This window comes from Parasteatoda tepidariorum, chromosome 10 (genome assembly GCF_982258835.1).
Source record: "Parasteatoda tepidariorum strain Cologne lab strain chromosome 10, Ptep-v5.0, whole genome shotgun sequence".
Taxonomy (NCBI): domain Eukaryota; kingdom Metazoa; phylum Arthropoda; class Arachnida; order Araneae; family Theridiidae; genus Parasteatoda; species Parasteatoda tepidariorum.
The window spans coordinates 92,375,035-92,395,847 of record NC_141764.1 but is presented as its reverse complement, the minus strand read 5'-3'; the positions used below and the strand labels follow the sequence as shown (position 1 = coordinate 92,395,847).

At 29.9% G+C, this 20,813-nt stretch overlaps 1 protein-coding gene across 3 annotated transcripts in view; it reads left to right on the top strand.

The window, feature by feature from the left end:
* The window catches only part of LOC107451712 (uncharacterized), a 30,753-nt gene extending 11,426 nt beyond the window's left edge, over nucleotides 1–19,327 (top strand). For all 3 annotated transcript variants that reach the window (XM_043053707.3, XM_043053713.3, XM_087153343.1), the window contains exons 3-11: nucleotides 1,594–1,739; nucleotides 1,889–1,972; nucleotides 3,245–3,476; nucleotides 4,421–4,575; nucleotides 4,683–4,784; nucleotides 6,122–6,297; nucleotides 6,700–12,016; nucleotides 17,308–17,436; nucleotides 18,817–19,327. In XM_043053707.3, the coding sequence (XP_042909641.2) occupies nucleotides 1,594–1,739; nucleotides 1,889–1,972; nucleotides 3,245–3,476; nucleotides 4,421–4,575; nucleotides 4,683–4,784; nucleotides 6,122–6,297; nucleotides 6,700–12,016; nucleotides 17,308–17,436; nucleotides 18,817–18,939 (6,464 nt within the window). In that variant the 3' untranslated portion in view covers nucleotides 18,940–19,327. The remainder of the gene's footprint in view (nucleotides 1–1,593; nucleotides 1,740–1,888; nucleotides 1,973–3,244; nucleotides 3,477–4,420; nucleotides 4,576–4,682; nucleotides 4,785–6,121; nucleotides 6,298–6,699; nucleotides 12,017–17,307; nucleotides 17,437–18,816) is intronic.
* Nucleotides 19,328–20,813: the final 1,486 nt, after the last annotated feature.

The window sequence follows — 20,813 nt, the reverse complement described above, 5'->3', positions numbered from 1 at the left end:
TTACGAGCTTTTAAAACCCTATGTAGCAATACGTATTCACGTGAGCTTAAAATCCAATGTCGTGATTCGTTTTTGCGGTTGTAATATCGCGCGATTTAAAAATTATGCATCGTGATCTAAAAATTACGCATCATGATTTGCATTTTCGCATTTTTTAAATTCGATGTAGAGTTTCATATTTACGTTATTTAAAAGCCTCATATCGGGATTTATAATCACATGGTTTACAAGTTTAAAAATCGCACTTTTTTTGTCAAATTTTTGTTTATATATATATATTTGGATTTCCTCTTTGTTACTTTCTGACTACTCTCATCCCTGGTATTGAACTCCTCAGAATCAGAAATTTATGGAAATGTCGTCCTACATGTTGCTCTGTGAATTTGTGATTCTGTTTCCCTAAAGCCAGCATATTGCTTATTTACTTTCTCTGGATTACTGGCTCCATGTGTGTCGTGTGACTAATTTGTCATGCATAGAACATCTTAGAATGTATTGAACAAAATTTCAAGTTATTCTTGATTTATAGTGCATTAAAACTGCATACTTTTTTTAAAATTTTTAATTGTATTGAAATTTGAAGAGGGAATAAAAAGCCACTTTTATGTAAATAATAGTATAGATTTTTTTGGAAGGAAGGATGTATTATAATGTAAGTTAATATTTTTTTTAAATATTCTTCTTTGGACATTGTTTAATTTTGAGAAAATCTAAAGAAGAGATGTAAATTTAAAACTATTATGTAATTTTCTGAATCTGTTTTTGAACATAGTTGAATTTTTATCGCCAGATTGCTCTATGTAGAAAGTCATAGTGCATATAAAAATAGCAATACTACAGATTTATAACTGTTTTAGCACACAATTTTTTTTATATATATTAAATAATGTATCATGCTTACGAAAGACATGTCATTGACTTTTTACTCAATAAAGAAACGTGTTATTGGTCGTTAGTCTATCAAAAAATTTTAGCTTTTTTATATTTGACCAATGTAAAATACATTAAATAAAATAACATTAATAATTTTTATAAATAAAAAAGTATTAGTAAAAAAAATGAAGAGTAAAATGCTGCGTAAAAAGGACTCAAGAACTAGTTCAGAGGAATTTTTTTTTTTCCTTCTCTGGACCTGCTAAACACCCTGTTTGAACAAATGCACTAACAAATCTTGTAGGTAAGATTACATTACTTTTCATATATTTTGAAGGCAACATTTTATATTAACTGGCATTTATTGTTTTCCCGTAGCTACGTTCGCAATTAAAGGGTCTTTGAGAAACAATCGATCAAGGCTCTGCTGAAGTATATTTTATTATTCTTTTGTGATAAATTTTTTTCTTATTACACTTAGGAAAGCTTATAAATTTTTTTTTTTTTTTTTTTTTTGCCATTTGCTTTATTTCTAAAAAAGTCATCTGATATATGTATACTGGCTCATTAAATGTCCTGATTTTTCCTTTGGAATAAAGTGTGTTTTAAAATAAATTCAAATTAGAGTTTAATATTTTTCTTATTGTTATTATAATTTTATATGATTCAGTTTTTAAAAAAAAAAAAATTTTTATGCCTTTAACTTATAAATTTATGAAGGTGCTGAAGCCTCTACTGATTTAAGTGACAATGAACAATCTGAGAAATGTGCAATATGCCTCAGTAAATTTCTAGGACAAGACATAGCTACTCCTGAGACCTGTGATCATGTATTTTGCCTTGAGTGCTTGCAAGAATGGGCCAAGGTATCATTAATATTTTTTTGGTTATTTTTCATTATTATTTATCTTATAAAAGCAAGTCTGAATAAGAAAGAAAAGCTTAAAGTATATTTTTTCTGTACAAAGTTTTTTTTAACTTCATTTAAATGTTTTAAAATGTAATTGTTTTTTAGAATGTCAACACTTGTCCGATCGATAGATTGAAGTTCAACATAATATTGATTCGTCACCACAAAGAAGAAAAAATAATTAAAAAGGTGAGAATCTTCTTTGTTTAAGATTTATTTCTTTTATTTAGTAGTCTTAAGCTTTAGCATAGCTTGTTGCATTCTTTCGCGAGTGCTCTTTTGTAAGCCAAAGTGTCTATTTCATTCTGTGTTTGCTGTATGATATGACAAAAAAATAATAATGTCCATATTGAAAAAAAAAGGAAGGAAATCATGTATATTATTAGGTAATTTGTTCAAAATAATTTATTAAAGTCCTTTTTTTTAAATTACTATCACATATATAAAAATTTTGAAACTTGCAGAGGAAAAAGAGCGGTTTTAATCTTATTAGGAGATTTAAATTTATATTGTCTCATATCTTGCATTAGACTGATACATAGATAAAACAAAATTGCGATATCATAGTTTTTTCAGCTGAAAATAAATATCTTATAACTGCCGGAGGGAAAAAACATTTATTTAGGGTAGAATCGTCATCATTCAAAATTTGAGAGTCATAATGTCACAAAAAAAAAACTAAAATTCAAATGAAATCATTAGAATCTACTAAAAAGGCAATTAAATAACTGCTGAAATTAAAGATCTTTAGGGATGCTATCTTTGGAATTGACATGAATAGAGCCTGTTATTTTTAATATCTAGGTGTGTAACTACAGGGTGTCCAGCGAGAGGGAAAACCGGGAATTATCGAGAAATTTATTGATTCTGTAAATATCGGGGGATTTCTCCAAAATCTTAGAAAGAGTTTAAAGACAACAAGTGCTGCCCTTCAATGAATGATGCAAGTTTTCTTCCCTGGAAGTGGTAGATATCTATGATGCTGAAGTTACTAACATTATTTCCTCTTAAGCAGAGTCACATGGAACTTTTACACGCTGCCTTATGGCAGAAAGATTGTATGTGTGTTCACGTCTGTTTGCAAGGAACTGTTTCATAAATTCTCTTACATCAATTCCTTTTGTCTGTGTGCCCTTTGATCCTAGTTACTAGGATCAAAGGGCCTACAGATGACTTTAAACCCTAAAAAGAATAAGCTTTGGTTTATACTCTTTGATTTCATTGCAATGAGTATTAAAGATCTTTGTGTTAAACCATTAAATTCTGCATTTAATCCACCCTATTTCACAGAGTTTTTTCACTATTCTGGAAAATTCAGTTCCAGATGAAACTTTCTTTGATGGTAAACTTTTTAGTAAAATAATTATGAATTGAATGGAGCTGTTGTTTTTGTACCTTTAATAAGACTTATATGGTCTTGATTAATAAAAAATATTTAACTTCTAAGTTATTTCTTTTCAGATATTTGTTAACAATTCTGAACTTCCCTACAATTCTGAACTAGAATCAGAATCTAATACTGAAAGTCAAGCAAATTTTTGTGAAGTGTGTAATGAAGAGGAAGGTGATGAGTCTCTCTTATTGTGCCATGAATGTCAAAAGTTTTATCATTATGCATGCATCAGAACTCTTTGTAATCCTCATATGGACTTTTGGCAATGTCCTACATGTGAGAACTACATTCGAATCAGAGGTAAGTTTTCCATTTTTTTCTTTTTGTTATTTTTATTATTATTTTTGCCTTAAATTCTACCTCATTTATTGGTTGTACCTATGCATTTTTTCCTACAGAATAGATTATGCTTACCTTTTTTAAGTGTTATAAAAACTACACTTTTGACAAGTTTTAAGAAATTGAACTATGCCTTTATTGTTGAAGTATTTTTTATTTTGATCTAGAATCACATTTTATTTCATTAACCAGCATTTTTTAATTTATGCATTTGTTAAAATTTTTACAAATGCAATAAATGTACATTTTTGACTATAAGTGTTTGTTAAAAGGTGTTTTGAATAAGGTTTTTTTCTAATTATTCATGCAACAAAAATAGTCATGTATTGCAATATAGGAGAATTTCATTTAAAAAATTAAACTGGGTCTTAAAAAATTATTAGAGCAAAGATCAGCCAAACTATAAAAGAAAGTGGTTAGGATATAATATTAGAACAATCAATTTAAACCCTACAAACATTTACCTCGGCCAAATTGTACTGTAATCCTCTATTTCACTCTATTTTTCTATTAAATAAAAAGGAGAAACTTTTTTTTTTAATGTAGGAAAGCCTGGCACTTAAAGTTCAAAAAAGTCTGGAATGACAATGAAAGGATTAAAGATCATAATGTGATCTAATTTAGTTTTGCATATGTAAAAATATAAATCTGTCATTATTTATGAATTAATAATTATGATTTATTTTGTTTTTTACCAATGATCAGTTAAATATTTTTGCCAATTGTAACACAAAAAAAGTCTTCTTATCAAGTAATTAAAAAAGTATTTTTTAAAAGATAATTTACTAGTTATCTCTCTCTCTCTAGCATAACCTAATACATTTATTCCTGTCATTGAAAAAAAAAAGAAGAAGAGAATAGCTTAATAAAAATGTGACTACATTAATCAATTTTTTCTTTTGTAGATAAATGTTTGCTGGATTTTCATCGGGTGCTACAGAGCATTAAACGTCGTTTTAGCAATTCTCGGACATTTCCCCGTAGTAGAATTTCTCAACCAGCAATGCCACAGGCTCTACGTAGCCCACATTCAACAAGGGAATATGCTAGAGTGCGCCAGGTAATAAACATGTACAATAAATTGTTTGTTTTTTATTTTCTGAATTCTGAAACAAAATTAACTGACACAATACTTTTTATGTGTAATTTGACTTTTTGCTCTCACAGCGCTTTCTCTATCAAAAATCTCTTGTCCGGAGTATTCTATCAACGTCAGAGTCCTCTGATGAAGAATTAGATCATCGATCTGCCAATACTCGATTATATCAAGTATGTGGATACAAATTTTAATTGTATAAGTATACTTATACTGTTCTATTTTATATACTGCTTGTATGTTGTTTGCCACCTTAATTAAATTTGCTCTTTTTAATTTTGTGTATCAAAAATGTGAGACGCTTGCCAAAATGAGATATAAAGTATATTATTTTTAAATGAATAAAGAGTACCACTAACTGTAAAATATTTGGAAGCATGTGATATTTAATATTTTATGTTTTACGAAGAAAAAAAATTTCATACAGTGAAAGGGAAAAATAAACGCCAAAAAATTTGGACTCTTTAAATGATAAAAGTTGACTATCTTTATCATAGTCAAAAAATATATTTGTGAGCACTAGTGATAAAATGTGTAGAATGCTTTTTGAAAAAATGCTTGTAAAAAGTATTACTAAACCATTATAAAAATGATCAGAAAACCTTATAAAGTGCTGTTTTTTGTTTGTAAATTTGTTTTCCCCCATTTAAAGAAAATTGAAATTTGATATTATATTTTTATTTAAAATATTTGAAAAAATGTAATGTGCTTACTGAAAATTTAAGTGAAATAAATCCAGTCAAACACTGCTATAATGAGCCGGGGATACAGTCAACACTCGATTGTAGTGAACTTTTTATTGGTCCCTCCTGAACTTCTATCTAACAAACCTTCTTTCATGTACTTATAGTGGACAGTTGAAAAATTTGTAATTGGTTCATAGAGGTATTTAACTTCATTTCCTTTGGATTTTTGCTGTTGCAAGTGATGGGACATATCATTATGACGTTATGTCCAGTCTTACTCTTGCTTCATATTTAACCTAAGACAAACAAGTTGATAAGTAGCACAAACCTTTTCCAAAACATCCTTTTATTTAAAAAAAAAAAAAATTTCCCCAGAAGAGAATTGGGAATAGGAAATCCTGGATTCTTTACTAACTTTTGATATGCAAATCGGTAAGCTCTTATAATCCAAATCAATTCATTATTTACAAACAAATTATTTACTATTGTAATCACTACTAACATGAATACTATTGTCATTTTCAAAAAATAACTTTTCAAAGAATTTGAATATGGTTAACAACTGTTTATAATGAACTTATTGCGGAGTCCATAGATAATTCAGAATTATAATTTAAATCACAATTATAACTGTATATAAAAATAATTTAAGTCAATAAAAAAGGGAATTCCCAAGGGCTTAGTACATTTTTAGAAGCATGCAGACTAGGTATTAATGGATCAATCAGACTTTATATACTTTATCTCATACTTTCAAATGTTTTGTTTTGAAATGTTTAGAAAAATGTAAACATATGCTGAAAAGTTATGTATGTTTTTTTTAGAATCAGGTTGTAACAAATGGAACAAAATCAAGATGTCCCTTAATGAGTACTAAACGCAGGAATGAATTATACAGGGCCAGAAATCAAAGATTACTTACATCTGCCACTACTGCAGCTACTACTAACTCTCAAAGTCACTATACAATGGATTCTGATGAAGGCTATAGTGATTTTAGGTACGAAACAAAAATTTGCATATGCAAATATTTTTCTTCTTTTGTCCAGTATTAAATGTTTCTTTGTTGAAATAAGAACATCTTATTAAAAATTGTGCTATAAAAGCATAAAATAAACTTGATTTTGGTGATTTTCATTAATGTGTTATGAATAAGTTTTCATTGAATATAATATTTGATTATTTCAAGTATCATAGTTAAAACTTTAAAACATTCTTTCGTTATTATCACTACATATATAAATAGATTGTAATAGTATATTTTATCAGTTATTTCATATAATCTTTGATTTTCAGCTGATTGTTAATTATTCTTGTAATTATAAGTTTATGAAATTAGTGTTTATTTAGGATGCTTAATCTTATATATTTTATACTATTATTACATTATTTTATATTTCAGGTTGCCTTCCTCTCCTACAGCAGATAATTTCGATGTTGTTGGTAGTATTCTTCAAAGCCAGAGTCTCCTGCATAGTCCGGATGTCCTAACTGTTTCTAGAGATGGTTCCGTATTACGTAATTCAAGCATTAAAACAAGAACACTTCTCAATTTAGATTCAATGTTCCCTTTATCTGTTTCTGGAGAAAACAGTGAAAGTGAAAGTCCATTTGCTAATTCATCCTTCTTTAGTGATAATGCGGTATCTCCATACATTAACAAGGCAGTTGGGAAGCAAATCCCTCTACATTCCACTCAAAGCAACTCCAAATATGGTGAGACACCTAGGCAGAATTACTCTTGTAGCTCATCATCTGCTCCTAGGGAGCGACCTTTAAGTTATGATGAGTGTATCCTGTCAGGATCTGCATTTGGTGGAGGAGGTAATGAACGATATAACAATGAGCCTAATTCTCCTACTGGTCCTAAGAGTTTTTGTTGTACATCTACCTCTGATGACATGAAAAAAACACAAGACTCAAATAAAGATAATAAAAGCCACCATAGTGAAGATGAAGTAGATATTTACAGTGATATTGAATCTGTTGGAGAAGAAGATAACTCTTTGTCTGATCAAGTTGAACCAGTTAAGATTTCATATAAATGTGTGGAAGAATCTCAGCAGAGTGACACTAATGATGTAAGTGACTCAACTGACAATGAGCTAGTGATCGATGAAGACATGCCAGCTGAAGAAGAAAGTGAGAGAATAACTGAACCTCAGGGATTTGCATGTTCCAAAATCAATAATGTGGCAGGTGATGCAAATGCTAGAGCTTCTTATCAAGTTGATATTGATTGTGATCAATCTAGTTCTCCAATTTTAAATAAAAATTATGATAAGTATACCGGTAGAATCTCATTAAAAAGAAGTTCCTGTGAAGAGAGTGGTAAAAAACATGACACTCAGACTCAAAATACACAAATGAATGAATCTTGTAGCGATGAAGAAAATCAAGAGAGTGATATGGAAGTGCAAGATGAGGAAAATTCTGTGGATTCTACTAGAAAAAGCTACCAAGGCTATGGTAGCAATTCATGCAGCGTAAAGTCATCTCCTAAGTCTCTTACTCAGTGTGAAAATAGCATTTGTAATGAAAATGATTTCTGTGAAAATGATAACTCTGCATTAGAACCTGTTGGGAAAAATACTCCTGAAGCTCTAAATAGTTGCACCAATGACAATACTAATGATTCTATGTCTCAAATGGAAGTAGATGAGTTTCAAGAAAATACTTCAAATGTCAGTGATTCCACTTCTCATACTGAGCAACCTTATAAACATAAAAAGTATAATTTTTGTGTTGCCAATGATCGTAATGAAATCCGTCATGTGGACTTGAATGAAAACTCCCAGCCTGGTGCTAACTCTAATTCTAGTTCTGCTCATTCTTCTAGGAATGACAGAAGAATTCTACCAGAAGAGTGTGCTATCTCCCAAAGTGAAAACAATTCCCATTTCAGCTTTTCCAGCAATCAGCAAAATGCAGATAGAAGTGAGCCAGAAGATGGTGGAGATTCCAATGACTCAAACTGCCGTGATTCACAAGTTGGAAGCGGTGCTACTTTTAATTTTAAAAATAGTGAACAACATATTGAGCAAGGGGAGACAGGAGAATGCACTGATGAAAATTCTCAGAATGAAGTTGGTGAATATATGGATGAAAATTCTTTAAATGAAACACAACCTAGCCCCAATTCCTCAAAACATAAGAATGATGATAGTGATGGAGATAATCAAGTTAACTCAAATCAAAACGTAAGTGTTGATAATGAATCAAGTTTTAATTTTTCAAATAGACAGCAGAATGATGACGATGAAAGTGATGTTGAAGATATCACTGATTCAAATCCTCCACCTTCTCAGGGGGTTACTGGCACTGTCACTACAGAAACAATAAACATTTCTAATGACGAGACTGTCAAATCTGACAATGAATATGAAGATTGTGAGTCTTTTGAGGATGCCAGTACTCCTTGTTTAGATGAAAATTTAGAAGGAGAAATAGAAAATTCACCCATGCAGGCTGTTCATTGTGAAAATGCTAATCAAGATTTTTCAAGAACACCAGATTATGAATATGAAAATGATGCCCCTGGCAAACAAGAAGACAATGTAGTAAACAATAATGCATCTGATAATGTTAAAGATCCAGATGTTGATTTAGGAATAGAAGACATTTCTGAAGCTGGTAGTGAAGATCTTGATGAATTTCCTGATGAACCAGCTTCTGAAAAGGGGAAAGGAAATCATCAAACAAAAACTTCAGGAGCAACTGAAAGCTCTTCACGATATGTTTCTGATGATAATAAAAAATTCTCTGATCAGGTATTTGAAGATCAAGAAGAAGGGGAAATAATTGAAGACAAACCTGCCAGAGAGACTGAAAGAAGAAAGAGAGATCGTTATTATGATGATACTAGTGATTATGTGGAACGTGCTCCACGAATGAGCATTTCAGATTTGCCTAGAATTCCTAAATTAAAAAGAAATCGCGATAAGGATAACGTTCAAGAACCACCCTCGTTTGATAACAAGCGTACAAGTGTATTGAGTAGAGTTGATTTGGGAGCTGGTGATGTTAGTTGGAAAAGACTTTCAAAACATACACGTGAAAGAAGCTACCGTGATGGCAGACCTAAAGATGAAAGATTATTGTATCGAGAAAGAGAATCTAGAAATAAAGAACGAAAGAACTTTGATAATAATAGGAGGACTGACAGTAAAAGCAGTGATCGCAGACGTGAAGATAAAAAGAAAGGTTCAGAAAAATCTAAAAATGAATCACGTTCTCGGAAAAATGATAAAAGTAAAGAAGACTGGGATTATTCTGATCGGGATAAAAAGAAATACCACAAGGATCATAAAGATAGGCATCCTAAAGAAAAGCATTCCAAAGATAGAAAAGATAAACATGATAAGAGTAGACATTCTAAAGAAGAATCAAAATATGATAAAGAAAGAGAAAAAATAAAAGATGATAATAGGTATGAAAGAGATTCCAGGTATGATAAAGAAGAGAGATTTGAAAGAGCAATCTATGAAAAAACTAAATCTAAAGATAAAGAACACAAAAACAAACGAAAGGATCGTAAGGATGATAATATCAAAGCTTCTAAAGATCATTCCCGTGAAAAACATAAGCACACACATCCTCATGAGAGTTTCATTGACAAACAAAGAGAGGTGCGTAAAATTGATGACAAGTTGAAAATTGTAGTTGAACAAAAAGACCGAAAAGAGAAATCAAAGACAAAAGATAAGAAAGATCCAAAACTTGAAAAAGAACTTCATCAGCGCAAAAGGGAAACTGAAAGGAATGCCTATTCTGAGATGACTTCAATAGAGTCCAAAGAAATATTTGCAAAAGGTGATAGCATTATCATTAATGTCAGTTTTAATCGTAATTCCTCTCCCAAAGATGTATCCACTTCAGAAGCACTTGAAGTAAACTCAGCGGATCAGATATTAACTAAGGAAGATCTTGATAAAGATGCAAATTTGAATGAAGATTTAAGGAGCAAATCTAAAAGTTCAGATAAAAAATCTTCATTAGATGGCATGTCAGTTAAAAGACCTGTTACCCCACCGGAAAGACCTACCCAAGTATTGTCAGTTAGCGAGAGCTATTGGCAAGGTGGTGATGATCCTGATGGTAACAATTCTATTGCTTCTGATAAGTCAGATGAAGAGTCCCATCATGATGATGACAATGATTCTGTTGGATCAGTTAATGATGCAGATAATTTCAGTAACAGTTCAAATAGTACTGATGATCTTGCAAATCAAGAAGCAAAGGATGGAACCATTGAAATGGAAGCAAAGTCTACTGTATCTGAAGAATTAATTGATAAATTTTCCAAAGAAGAAGATACTTTTATCTCAAAAAGAAGATCCCCTCGATCACCATCACCTCCGTCTCCTGCTGATAATGACAGTTATGATCCATGTGAGCCCACAAAAAGTCCATCTCCATCCTTTCCTGCACCACCACCCCTACCATCATCAAATCCTAAACCTCCTCCTTCCCCTGAACTGCCTCCTTTGCCACCTGAACCTGAGCCAACTGATGTTGTTCATGAAGAGTCTCATAGTGTTCTTCATAACCAAACTCCTCCTATAGTTTCCAGCACTGCTCAACCAGTTACTGTTGAAACTCAAACACCAAGTTCACTTGCTTTTACTGGTATGCTACTGCCGCCTCCAAGTTTCTTGTCTCATTCATCTCAAGCTAACATCTCCTCTTTACTGCCCCCTAGAACTTTGAGTTTTCAAGTAAATGGCTCTAATATTTTAGCTACAAATCACATGCCTCCTGTAATTTCTGGAAATTTTATACATACAGATACCTCTCTGCCACCACCACCCAACCCCCCTAACATTCCTCATATGACTTCAGTGCCGCCACCTCCGCCACCACCATCAGCCATTAGTTTAATTTCTCAAATTAGACACCCTCAACTAAATGTTCAACCCCCATTACCACCCAATTCGATTCTTCAGAACCTGGGTATTGCTCATAACCTCAATATACCACAATTGCAGTTACCTCCCCTTCCTCACCTTCCACCTAATTTATGTGCAGCTTTAGCAAATCATCAATCGCCATTACCATTTACAACTCAAAACCTGCCTGTCAGTCTTCCTAGCAATATTACCAATCAACAAAGCAACAGGTTTTTAGCACCAAATCAAGTTCCGCTTATGCCAAATCAAAATATTAGCAATAATAAACCTCATGTTATGTCCATTACACAAATGCTTTCTCATTGCCAAACTATACCAGTAAGCTCCAATCAAAAATCAGAACAGCCTTCTAAACCTCCTACTCCTGGAGAAAAGAATGAGGTTATTGATATGGATGTAGATTCACCATACTCACCAGGTGACTGTTCTGTTGATAGTGTAAATGATTATTCTCCCACAGGTTCTCCTCTGCCATCAACTCCAAAAGAAACTGGAGACATTTTTGATACTCTGTTTTCTGCTGATATCAGGACTTCTGAAAAACGGCCTCACGAATCTGTATCAAAACATGAACGTTCAAAATCACGCTCAGGGTCAAAAGGTACTAATGAATCCTCGTCTAAAAAATCCAAGCATGATCACAGAACAGACTCTAAATCAAAGCATTCTGTAAAAATGCAAATAGAGAAAAACAAGAAAGCTCGCAAAGAGCAAAAAATTGCTGAAAAAATCTTAAAATTGGAGGACTCACAATTGAAAATTTTAGATGAACTTCCAAGTTCTGCTGTAGAGATGCAAGTTAAAGAGAAGGTAAGTTCTCTTTTAAATATTTTTTGTATAATAAATACGTATGAATTTTGAAAATTAATTTTATCGCAAGTTAGTTAAATAGTATGGCTTTTTGTTATTAAAGTTTTGTGTTTGAACTCATTACTACATACCTTCTAAAGAAAAGAAAATGTTCTATTAAAGTGTTATAATTGTAATTTGAAGTCTGTGTTATCCTTAAGGTTACAAAGAACGTCTTGAATAGCAGTAAAAAATTTTCAAAAGTTTTTTCTTTAAAAAAACTCCTTATGTTTAAATAAGAATTTCAGTATAAAATATTTATTCTCTTAAGATTATATTTAATTCATATAAAATTATATTTGTTGAAGAACATAGATAAAAAAAGAATGCCTTTTACACTTTTTTTTTTGTTGCTTTTTTTTTAAATTTTGCACTTCATGTTTATTTGTTCTAAAATTATTTTGTTTCTTTATTTGAACATTTTTTCATAATATATTTTGATGTTCTTTTTATATATTTACTTCAAAATTAAACCTTTGATGAAAAAAGGTTCAACCTTACACTTACATTGATTAAACTACTATTAAAAAGTAAGTTATCCAGTGGATCTTGGAATAAATTCAGTATGCGAGTATGTTAGTGATATAAATCAACATATAAGATAGATAATTAGGTTACATTTTTCTCCCTTTTGTTTTCTTAATAATAGAGGTTGTAAATAGACAGTAGCCCCCATCGCCCCCAAGATCTTGGGCAAATTCTAAATTCTCCCCCAAACTATTCGTTTTATTTAGTGTAAAAATTCCCCCCCAAGCTTTAAGTGGGCGCATCGTGCGCCCACCTCTCCCCCTGGTGGGGGTCTCTGTAAATAGATGATCAGCTTGTCAGGTTACACTGTTGTATCAACATGCATAATGAAAAACAAAAAAAACATGCCAAATAACCTAATATTCTAATTCTCATGTACTGGGATTTAAGGGGTCAAAAGGCTGACCTTAAATATGCTAATTAATGAATTGATACAAACCATATTTTAGGTAGCTCATCAAATGTTATTTGAGATATCAAATGTTAAAAAAGTCAAATATTTATAAAATTGATTTCTTGAGAACAATGCAACTGATTTCATTCACATTTTGTATTTGTCATAAAAAGTTGCATACTTTACAATTAAATGTTTTTCAACCTTTATTAAATAAAATATCAAAAAATAACAGTTAAAAGTTATTGTGTGAAAATGTTTTTGATTCACTTAATTCTCAAGATATGGCGAGATGTACAAAAAGTAAAATTAACATTAACAACTTTTGACCTCTCTTCTGAGCAAACTATTCGAACCACATTTCTCATCCCATATTTGTAAAGTAAAGAATCCAAATACATTAGAATAAAAGTATCTTATTCAGAGAAAGTATGTTTTTGTGTCCAACTTTGTAACTTAAAATTTTATCTGCACTAATTATCATATTTGAGGACATATCTTTAAATCATTAACATTGAGTTCTAATATGTGAAGATCTGGTCAAAAGTTATTCTGAGTGTTTTTTCCCCCCGCAAAGTAGCTGTCTGTAAATGTAATTGCTATGCATACCAGCTGATCCTCCTTTTTTAAAATTTTACAAATTAAAAAGTTAAGGTTTGGTAATTAGTGACATTAGAAAGGGTGAATGAATAAAAATATCTTCCAATTTGTCCGTTTTTGTATAATAATAAGTCAGGGCTGGGAATATAATAGGTTTGAGCTGTAATGGATATATCTTTTATGTATGTTGGTCTAAGTCATTTCAATATCTGTTGATAGTGTGGTTTTAACTTTTATGCTGTTATCAAAGCCAATTGCAGAACCCAGATAAAAGAAGTTTTGTATGGTTTCAAATATATTTGTGTCAATTTCAAAGTAGGGTTACATTGTTCTATCTCTAGTAACCATCTTATATTTGTTTGTTTTTTAATAATAAATTTTTTAGCTGACATTTAAAGTTAGGTGAATGCATCCTTCAAATCATTATTTGTTCTAGCAATCAAATCCACTTCATTTGTATATGCAATTATCTGAATTGATTTTGAAAAAGAGACTTCATAAAATTGTTTACATAAACTTTAATTAAATAACATAAGCTACAAATTTTTATTACATTTTAATCATGGTGCATAGCGTTTTTAAAAAGTGCTTATTTTTGATTTCCGTTTTTTTAAAAGCCTGTAAAAGTGCTTTTTATATTGGGTGTTTTTAAAAATGCTTAATTTTCCCTTTTCGAAAATGAGATTTCTATTCTTTACCGTGTCAATTTTCGTCACGTATTAAGCAATAGCGTGCTTTTCACATTGTTCTATTCAACGTTTTCACAATTCATTCAACCACAGTCTATTTCGGCATCCCGTCGGTCCATAGCGTACAAAAGCGCCAATCATTTTACATGTTTGATGAAAATACTTACGAGTCCGCATGTGAGTTTACTGAGCTAGGTTCGGTGAGATTCTAGCACTCTCATGTGCAATTCTACTGCATTTTGCAAGATATTCTCTATTTCAGGCTTCATTTTCCACCCTGTGATATCGAACCGAAAAATATTTCGATCTTTTTTTATGGTGGCTAATATAATCAAAAAAAGATTTTTTTGTCAGAAATTGGTTATTTTATCATGATGGTGGTGTAAAGACTTGAAAATTATTTTGCATTTTGTTAATGTATATCATGCTTAAAAATACTTTTTGAGTGCTTAAAAAGTACTTAAAAGGTGCTTATTTTTTGTTAAAAGATTTGACTATGCACCCTGTTAATATTACATTGTTATTACATATATTTTCATTACATTTACATGCTATTTGCACGTTTACATGTTGTATACACATTATTTACCTATTCTTGCTTGTGGATAAGGGAAAGAGTTATCAAAATCACCAAAAATATTACTTTATGAGAACTTGAAGTCTTTCATTAACATTATTTATTGTGCAAAATGTCTATTTATCTCTATTTAATTTATATTGTTATAGAGTTTAATTTTAAATACTGTAACAACTAAACTATATTTATTATTTATTTAATTTTTAAATTCTTTAATTAAATACTTTTTTTTAAATATGAAAACTTTTTAACCTCTGCAGTAATTCTAAGTCTTATAAGAATGTAGTAATAGTATAAAATATAGTTTTCTAAGTTTACATCTCCACTTTGTTATTTACATGTCCATGCACCATCCCTGGTGTCTTCTGAGACTACGAAATACATTTTTTTTTAATAAATTAATATTTATACTAATCTTTAACATGCTTATTAATAGCAGGGCTAAAGAGAATAGAAGGGCTAGTTCATTCCGCTCTTAGAGCTGAAGCTACAATTTCCCTCCTCATGACGTCACTGATACACAGATCTTGGAGATCGCTAGCAAAGATAATATGATAACTTTGCATCTTTCTCTCCGTAAAAATAAGTTAGACTTTTTGTGGTTATTAGATTTCAAACTTTACATTATTTCGTTCATAAACATGATTCAAAAAACTTTCTTGGCCATTATATGAATAAAAATACCATTTTAAACTTATAAAAATATTTTACTAGTTGGCGAATATCACACTATAAATATTTTATTTTAAAAAGTTCAGTTTAAACTTCAATTATTAAGAAAAATTAAAGCATATATCGACAGTTTTATTGTCTGCATATTCTTTGATAACAATAGTTGGGTTAAATCAGGGTTTAAGCTGAGTCTAAAAATTCATTAGCAACAAAGCTAAAATCTGAAAAAAAGTTTTAGCAAAATGCTAAAATGCCATTAGGCTTATAAAATTACTTTGTATCAAACAAGTACTGTAAGATATCTGACAAAGAATAGCTTAATGTACAAGAATATCAAAAAGAATACCTATAACTAAAAAAACACATTTATTATTTATCAAAACATTTTGGTTTATAATTAACAATCTTCCTTTCTTTCATGTTTGCCCATTTTACAAATGCTTCTTGAAAGTTAACTGCACTTTCAGGGCCCTCAATATTAATCATTAACAAATTGTTTACATGGTTGATTAACAACCTGTTTCGAATATTAGTTTTAATCAAATTAAGGCAGCTAAAGCCCCTTTCACAGTCAACAGTGTGTATTGGTATTGTTGCACAATACTCTATAACAGAAGTTATTAATGGGTACTGTTCAGACACATCATTGGTATATAAAATCTTGTCTGATCAATCCTTCTTGTTTGATCAAGTTTTTTTCATGGATGTTAGCGTCATGGTTTTTCGCGGAAGCTTTTTTTTTTAATGAAATTTAGTAAAATTCTTTAGCAAAAATGCGAAAATGCTTTGTTTAATTTTAGCATTTTTGAGGGGTCTTTTCGCATTTTGCGAAAAAAGCTACCGTAGCGGAAACCCTGGGTTAAATTTAGAATCATGATTTTGAAATATGCCGTTAATAGCAATTTGTTCATACTCAATCATTAGGAAACATCAACCTTAAACGCTAATTACTGAAAAAAAATAATAATTTAGGTTCATAATGACATTAGAAATTTTACAATTGCTTATAGATATTTAAATTTAAGATAATATAATTTTTAAAAAATCATAAATATTTAGAATAACAACATTAAAAAATATGTTATGAAATTAGGAGAATTTTAACTATATACTATATATTTTATTTACGTTTTAATTTTCTTTGACCTTATTCATCTTTTAATTTTTTCGCCTGCCTTGCTTTTTGAAGTAACGAGGCGGTTTCTATTTAGATGGTGAACTTTTATAAAAGTTCTTAAAGATAGAATAAACGTATTGCTGTTCTATATTAACTGTGTCATTTCGTTTGTAACGTTTAATCCATTCTTTGCATAGTTGTTCATTTACTTTAGGGGGCACGTGGAAAATTATATTTTTTCCTTTTGTGTTTTTATCAGAATTTTTGTAAGTTGCAATCGTGCAAACTGGCATTTCACAAATAATTTTAAATTTTTGTAATTCACTTCACAAAACAGAGAAAAATCATTATAGGAAACAAAGAGTGTCTTGAAATGTGTCACAAAAAGGAATGCTCCAATATTAGTTGAAACTAGTTAGACCGAACGCTTCGTTCTTAAAGTAAAAGAACGCAAGCTTTGCGACAACGTGACGTTACATGCGAAAGTCGGAGGTTTGGCGTGGCGGGAGTTTCTTCAAAGGAGTGAACTAGCGCTTCTATTCTTTTCAGCCCTGTATTAATAGTCACTTCTTTCATTAATTTGCTGTAACATTGTCAATTTGCAGTAAATTGTCATTAACTTTTTTATATTTTTCATGTGACAGATTGTCTAAAATTTTGTTTGTATTTGTGTAGTTTTTAAAGAAACTGAACCGGCAGGAGCGTGTAATAGAGGAAGTAAAATTAGCATTGAAACCTTTTTATAAATCAAGAGATGTAAATAAAGAAGAATACAAAGATATTCTTAGAAGAGCTGTTCCCAAAGTAAGTAAATTTTATTAGAATAAAGTTTTTAAATTTTAATAATATATTTCTACAGTTTTATATAAAAAATCTTTTAAATTCTAGAGTTCTATTAAAGAGTGTTACTACTATTGTATTTTTAATATGCTGCAAAGTTGAGTTACTTGTAATATGACTGAAAAAGCAAGAGTGTAAAAAGTTTGTTTCTTTTACTAATTGTTCCCAATGTTTTTAATTTCAGCCTGTGATTAGGTTATAATTTATTTTAATAAATTTATGGAAGTTTAAACTTACCAGTTTTTCGTGGGTAGGCTCAAATTGAATGGTTTACCTACTATAAACAATTTAATCTTTGCAAATTATTAATCTTACGGGGTCCTTCCTCTCCCGACCAGACTCTACTGTCGAAGGAGTGAAGGCAAGGTGGCAAAATTCTAAATATGCTTTTAATTCTTTTTATTTAATTTTTACAAATAAACTGCTGATAGATTTTTACTCTAATTTGGCAGTATCTTTCGATACATGTATAATATAAGTCTGTCATCCACTCAGAATTAGAGATAAAAGCATTCAGTATTTTAGAGTCTCTATTAGTTTTTTCTCACAAAGTCTGCCAAACAAGTTTGTATTCAACAGTTTTTTAAAGATATTTAAATAGCAAATAGTTATTAGATTTTTGGTAATTACGTTTATTTTTATGCAATTAATGTTAAAGGAAATTTTTAACCTCGTGCAAATCGCTTTTCATCAGTTCAATAAGATTAAAATTTTAGAAATATTAAAAAAAAAAAAAAAACATGTTTAAATAACTTATTCAAAACTACAAATCCCATTATTTTATTAATTTATCAAGCTTTATTTTCCCTACCCTAATAAAGTTACCTCTTTATTTTCTACTTTTTTTATGTGCTGTCTAATAATATATCATCAAAAGTTTGTTAAGTACTAAGAATATCGAGAAAATAAAAGTTAAAAATTTAAACGATAACCAAGATGGCAAGGGTAGAGGCTCAAGTTTTAAAAGGGAAATAGCTTTTATGAATTTATTAACTTATATCTTAAATAAAACTGAATATTGTGGTCTACTGAATAAATTAAAATGCATGCTTTAACAAATTTCTGCATCATCGACAGAGGGTGCTGTAATCAATCTTAATATATATGAATGTATATCATGTGTGACAGGAATGCATTGGTATGCAAGGCTTATTGGGAAGCCTAAGACTATGTCATAGTCAAATTTATTAGATTTTTCTTTACATTTATTAATTTTGATTGATATTAAAATTTGACCTTTTTTAATCTATTTGCAACGTGTGCATATTTTAATTTTGTATTGGTAGTTTTGTTGGAATAATATGCTTATGCAAGATAATTTATGTTTTTCGTTTTTCCTTCCAGATATGTCATAACAAGTCTGGTGAAATTAACCCTGTGAAAGTCAAATATCTTGTAGAGTGTTATATTAAGAAAGTAAGACATTCGAAAAAGAGAAGTGATAAAAAGAAATCTAAATTTTCATGATAGGAAATAAGAATGCATAACATTTTAAACTGTGTTTTAAAATTTCCTGTGCTAGACTAAGTGATAAAAAACGTTTGTGCACAGTTTCTTTTTACAGCATTTATTGTTGTGGTTATTTATTGTAAAGCTTCTGGGAATTGGATTGTAAATAATTTACCCTTGTCATTTACAGTGATCAAGTAATATGAAAACTATTTTTTCCTGCTATTAGGTCATTTCATGTGTACAGTTTATGTCATATTGTATGTAAAAATATATAGAAATTTTTTATCTTGTGCTAGCAGTTCTGAATCATATGGAACATTCACAAGTGGCGCAAACTTCATTGTTTAGTATTTTTTATAAACATATATTTAAACCATTTGCTTAATAAAGCAGATATATATGATTGCTATGGAATAATTTTTCTTGGATGAATACAAAAGTATGAAAAATATTTAAGTACTACTGTTCCAATTGTTTTAATTCTGAAATTCTTCTTTTAATATTATAATTTGGAATATTTTGCAGTTAATGATTGATGGCTATAATTTGTTATCAAGTTTTTTTTTTTTTTTTGTGAATTAGTTTTACTCCTGTAAAAGTGTCCACTTACATAACCTGCATTTTTCAAAGAGGGAGAGTAGTTTCCCGAATCGAATAACAAAAAATGAATATTTTAAAATACTTTTCATGATTTAGTAATACTAGAACTAAAGAAAAGGATCCTTCTCTTGAATAAAGTTTCTCTAAATATTTTTTTCAAAACAATTTCTTATGTAAATATTATATAAAAGTTATGGGTGCCTGACAAATGAATGCTTAAAGTATTTACCATATCTGTAATTCAGTCAGCTATAATTGGGAACTTTTTAAACAAAATATAACGATAACACTACGTTGATCATGGTGCTAGTGACTGTCGTGTGTAAATGTACTAACTGTGAGTAGCTTTGAAATTTCATGGCTTATTGAGCTAGGGTTTAATCTGAGGATAAGAATAAAATATACATTATTACTTATTTTAAATTTTTTAACGTGTATAGAATATCTTTTTATAATATTTGACCCAGTTTCTAAAAATTTATTTTGTTTAAATCAAACAGCTTTAAAATTGTGAAAATAATGGTTGCAAAAATGAAATGATAATGAATCTGCTCCCATATTTAATATGATTTTACTATCCTGTTAGTTGTATCAAACCATATTTTAGGTTGTTGTTTTTTTTTTTTTTTTTTTTTTTCCAGTGGCGGAATCTGTACCATATTTAATATAGTTTTTCGCAAATCACTATCCTTTTCCTCATCAAAACCATGTTAGTTGTATCAAACTATATATAATGGTTTTTTTTTATTATTATTTAAATATATATATATATATTCTCGGTTATAAATACCAATGATTTACAACTGAGCCAAAGTTGCATAAATTATTATCTGTTTCATCTCTTTAAACATATAATTGTTAAAAGTTTATTTACACAATTTTCAACGAATAACTGCTGCCGAGGAACGCAAAAACTTTTGTTTCAGCAAATTTTTCTTTCTGGCATATAACAAACAAAAAAAAACTTGATTAAAGCAGTTTTCAAAAGCCATTTATTTTTTAAATATATGATTGTTATTGTTACATTTAATCAATATTTTGAATAATTTTATTCATTAAAAATAGAATGCCTATCCATAATTTTGGGATTCCTTAGATGTAGATACTAGAGGGGAAAAAAAAGAATACATTTCAATAATTTTGGGATTCCTTTAGATAGATATACTAAGTGGGGGAGAGATTTTGTAGTTTCTATATGGTTAATTATGGCTCTCAGCCAATCTCAAATCCGTATAACACGCCTCTGTATATCATCCTATCTCTATTTATATAAATAGGAACCCAAGGTT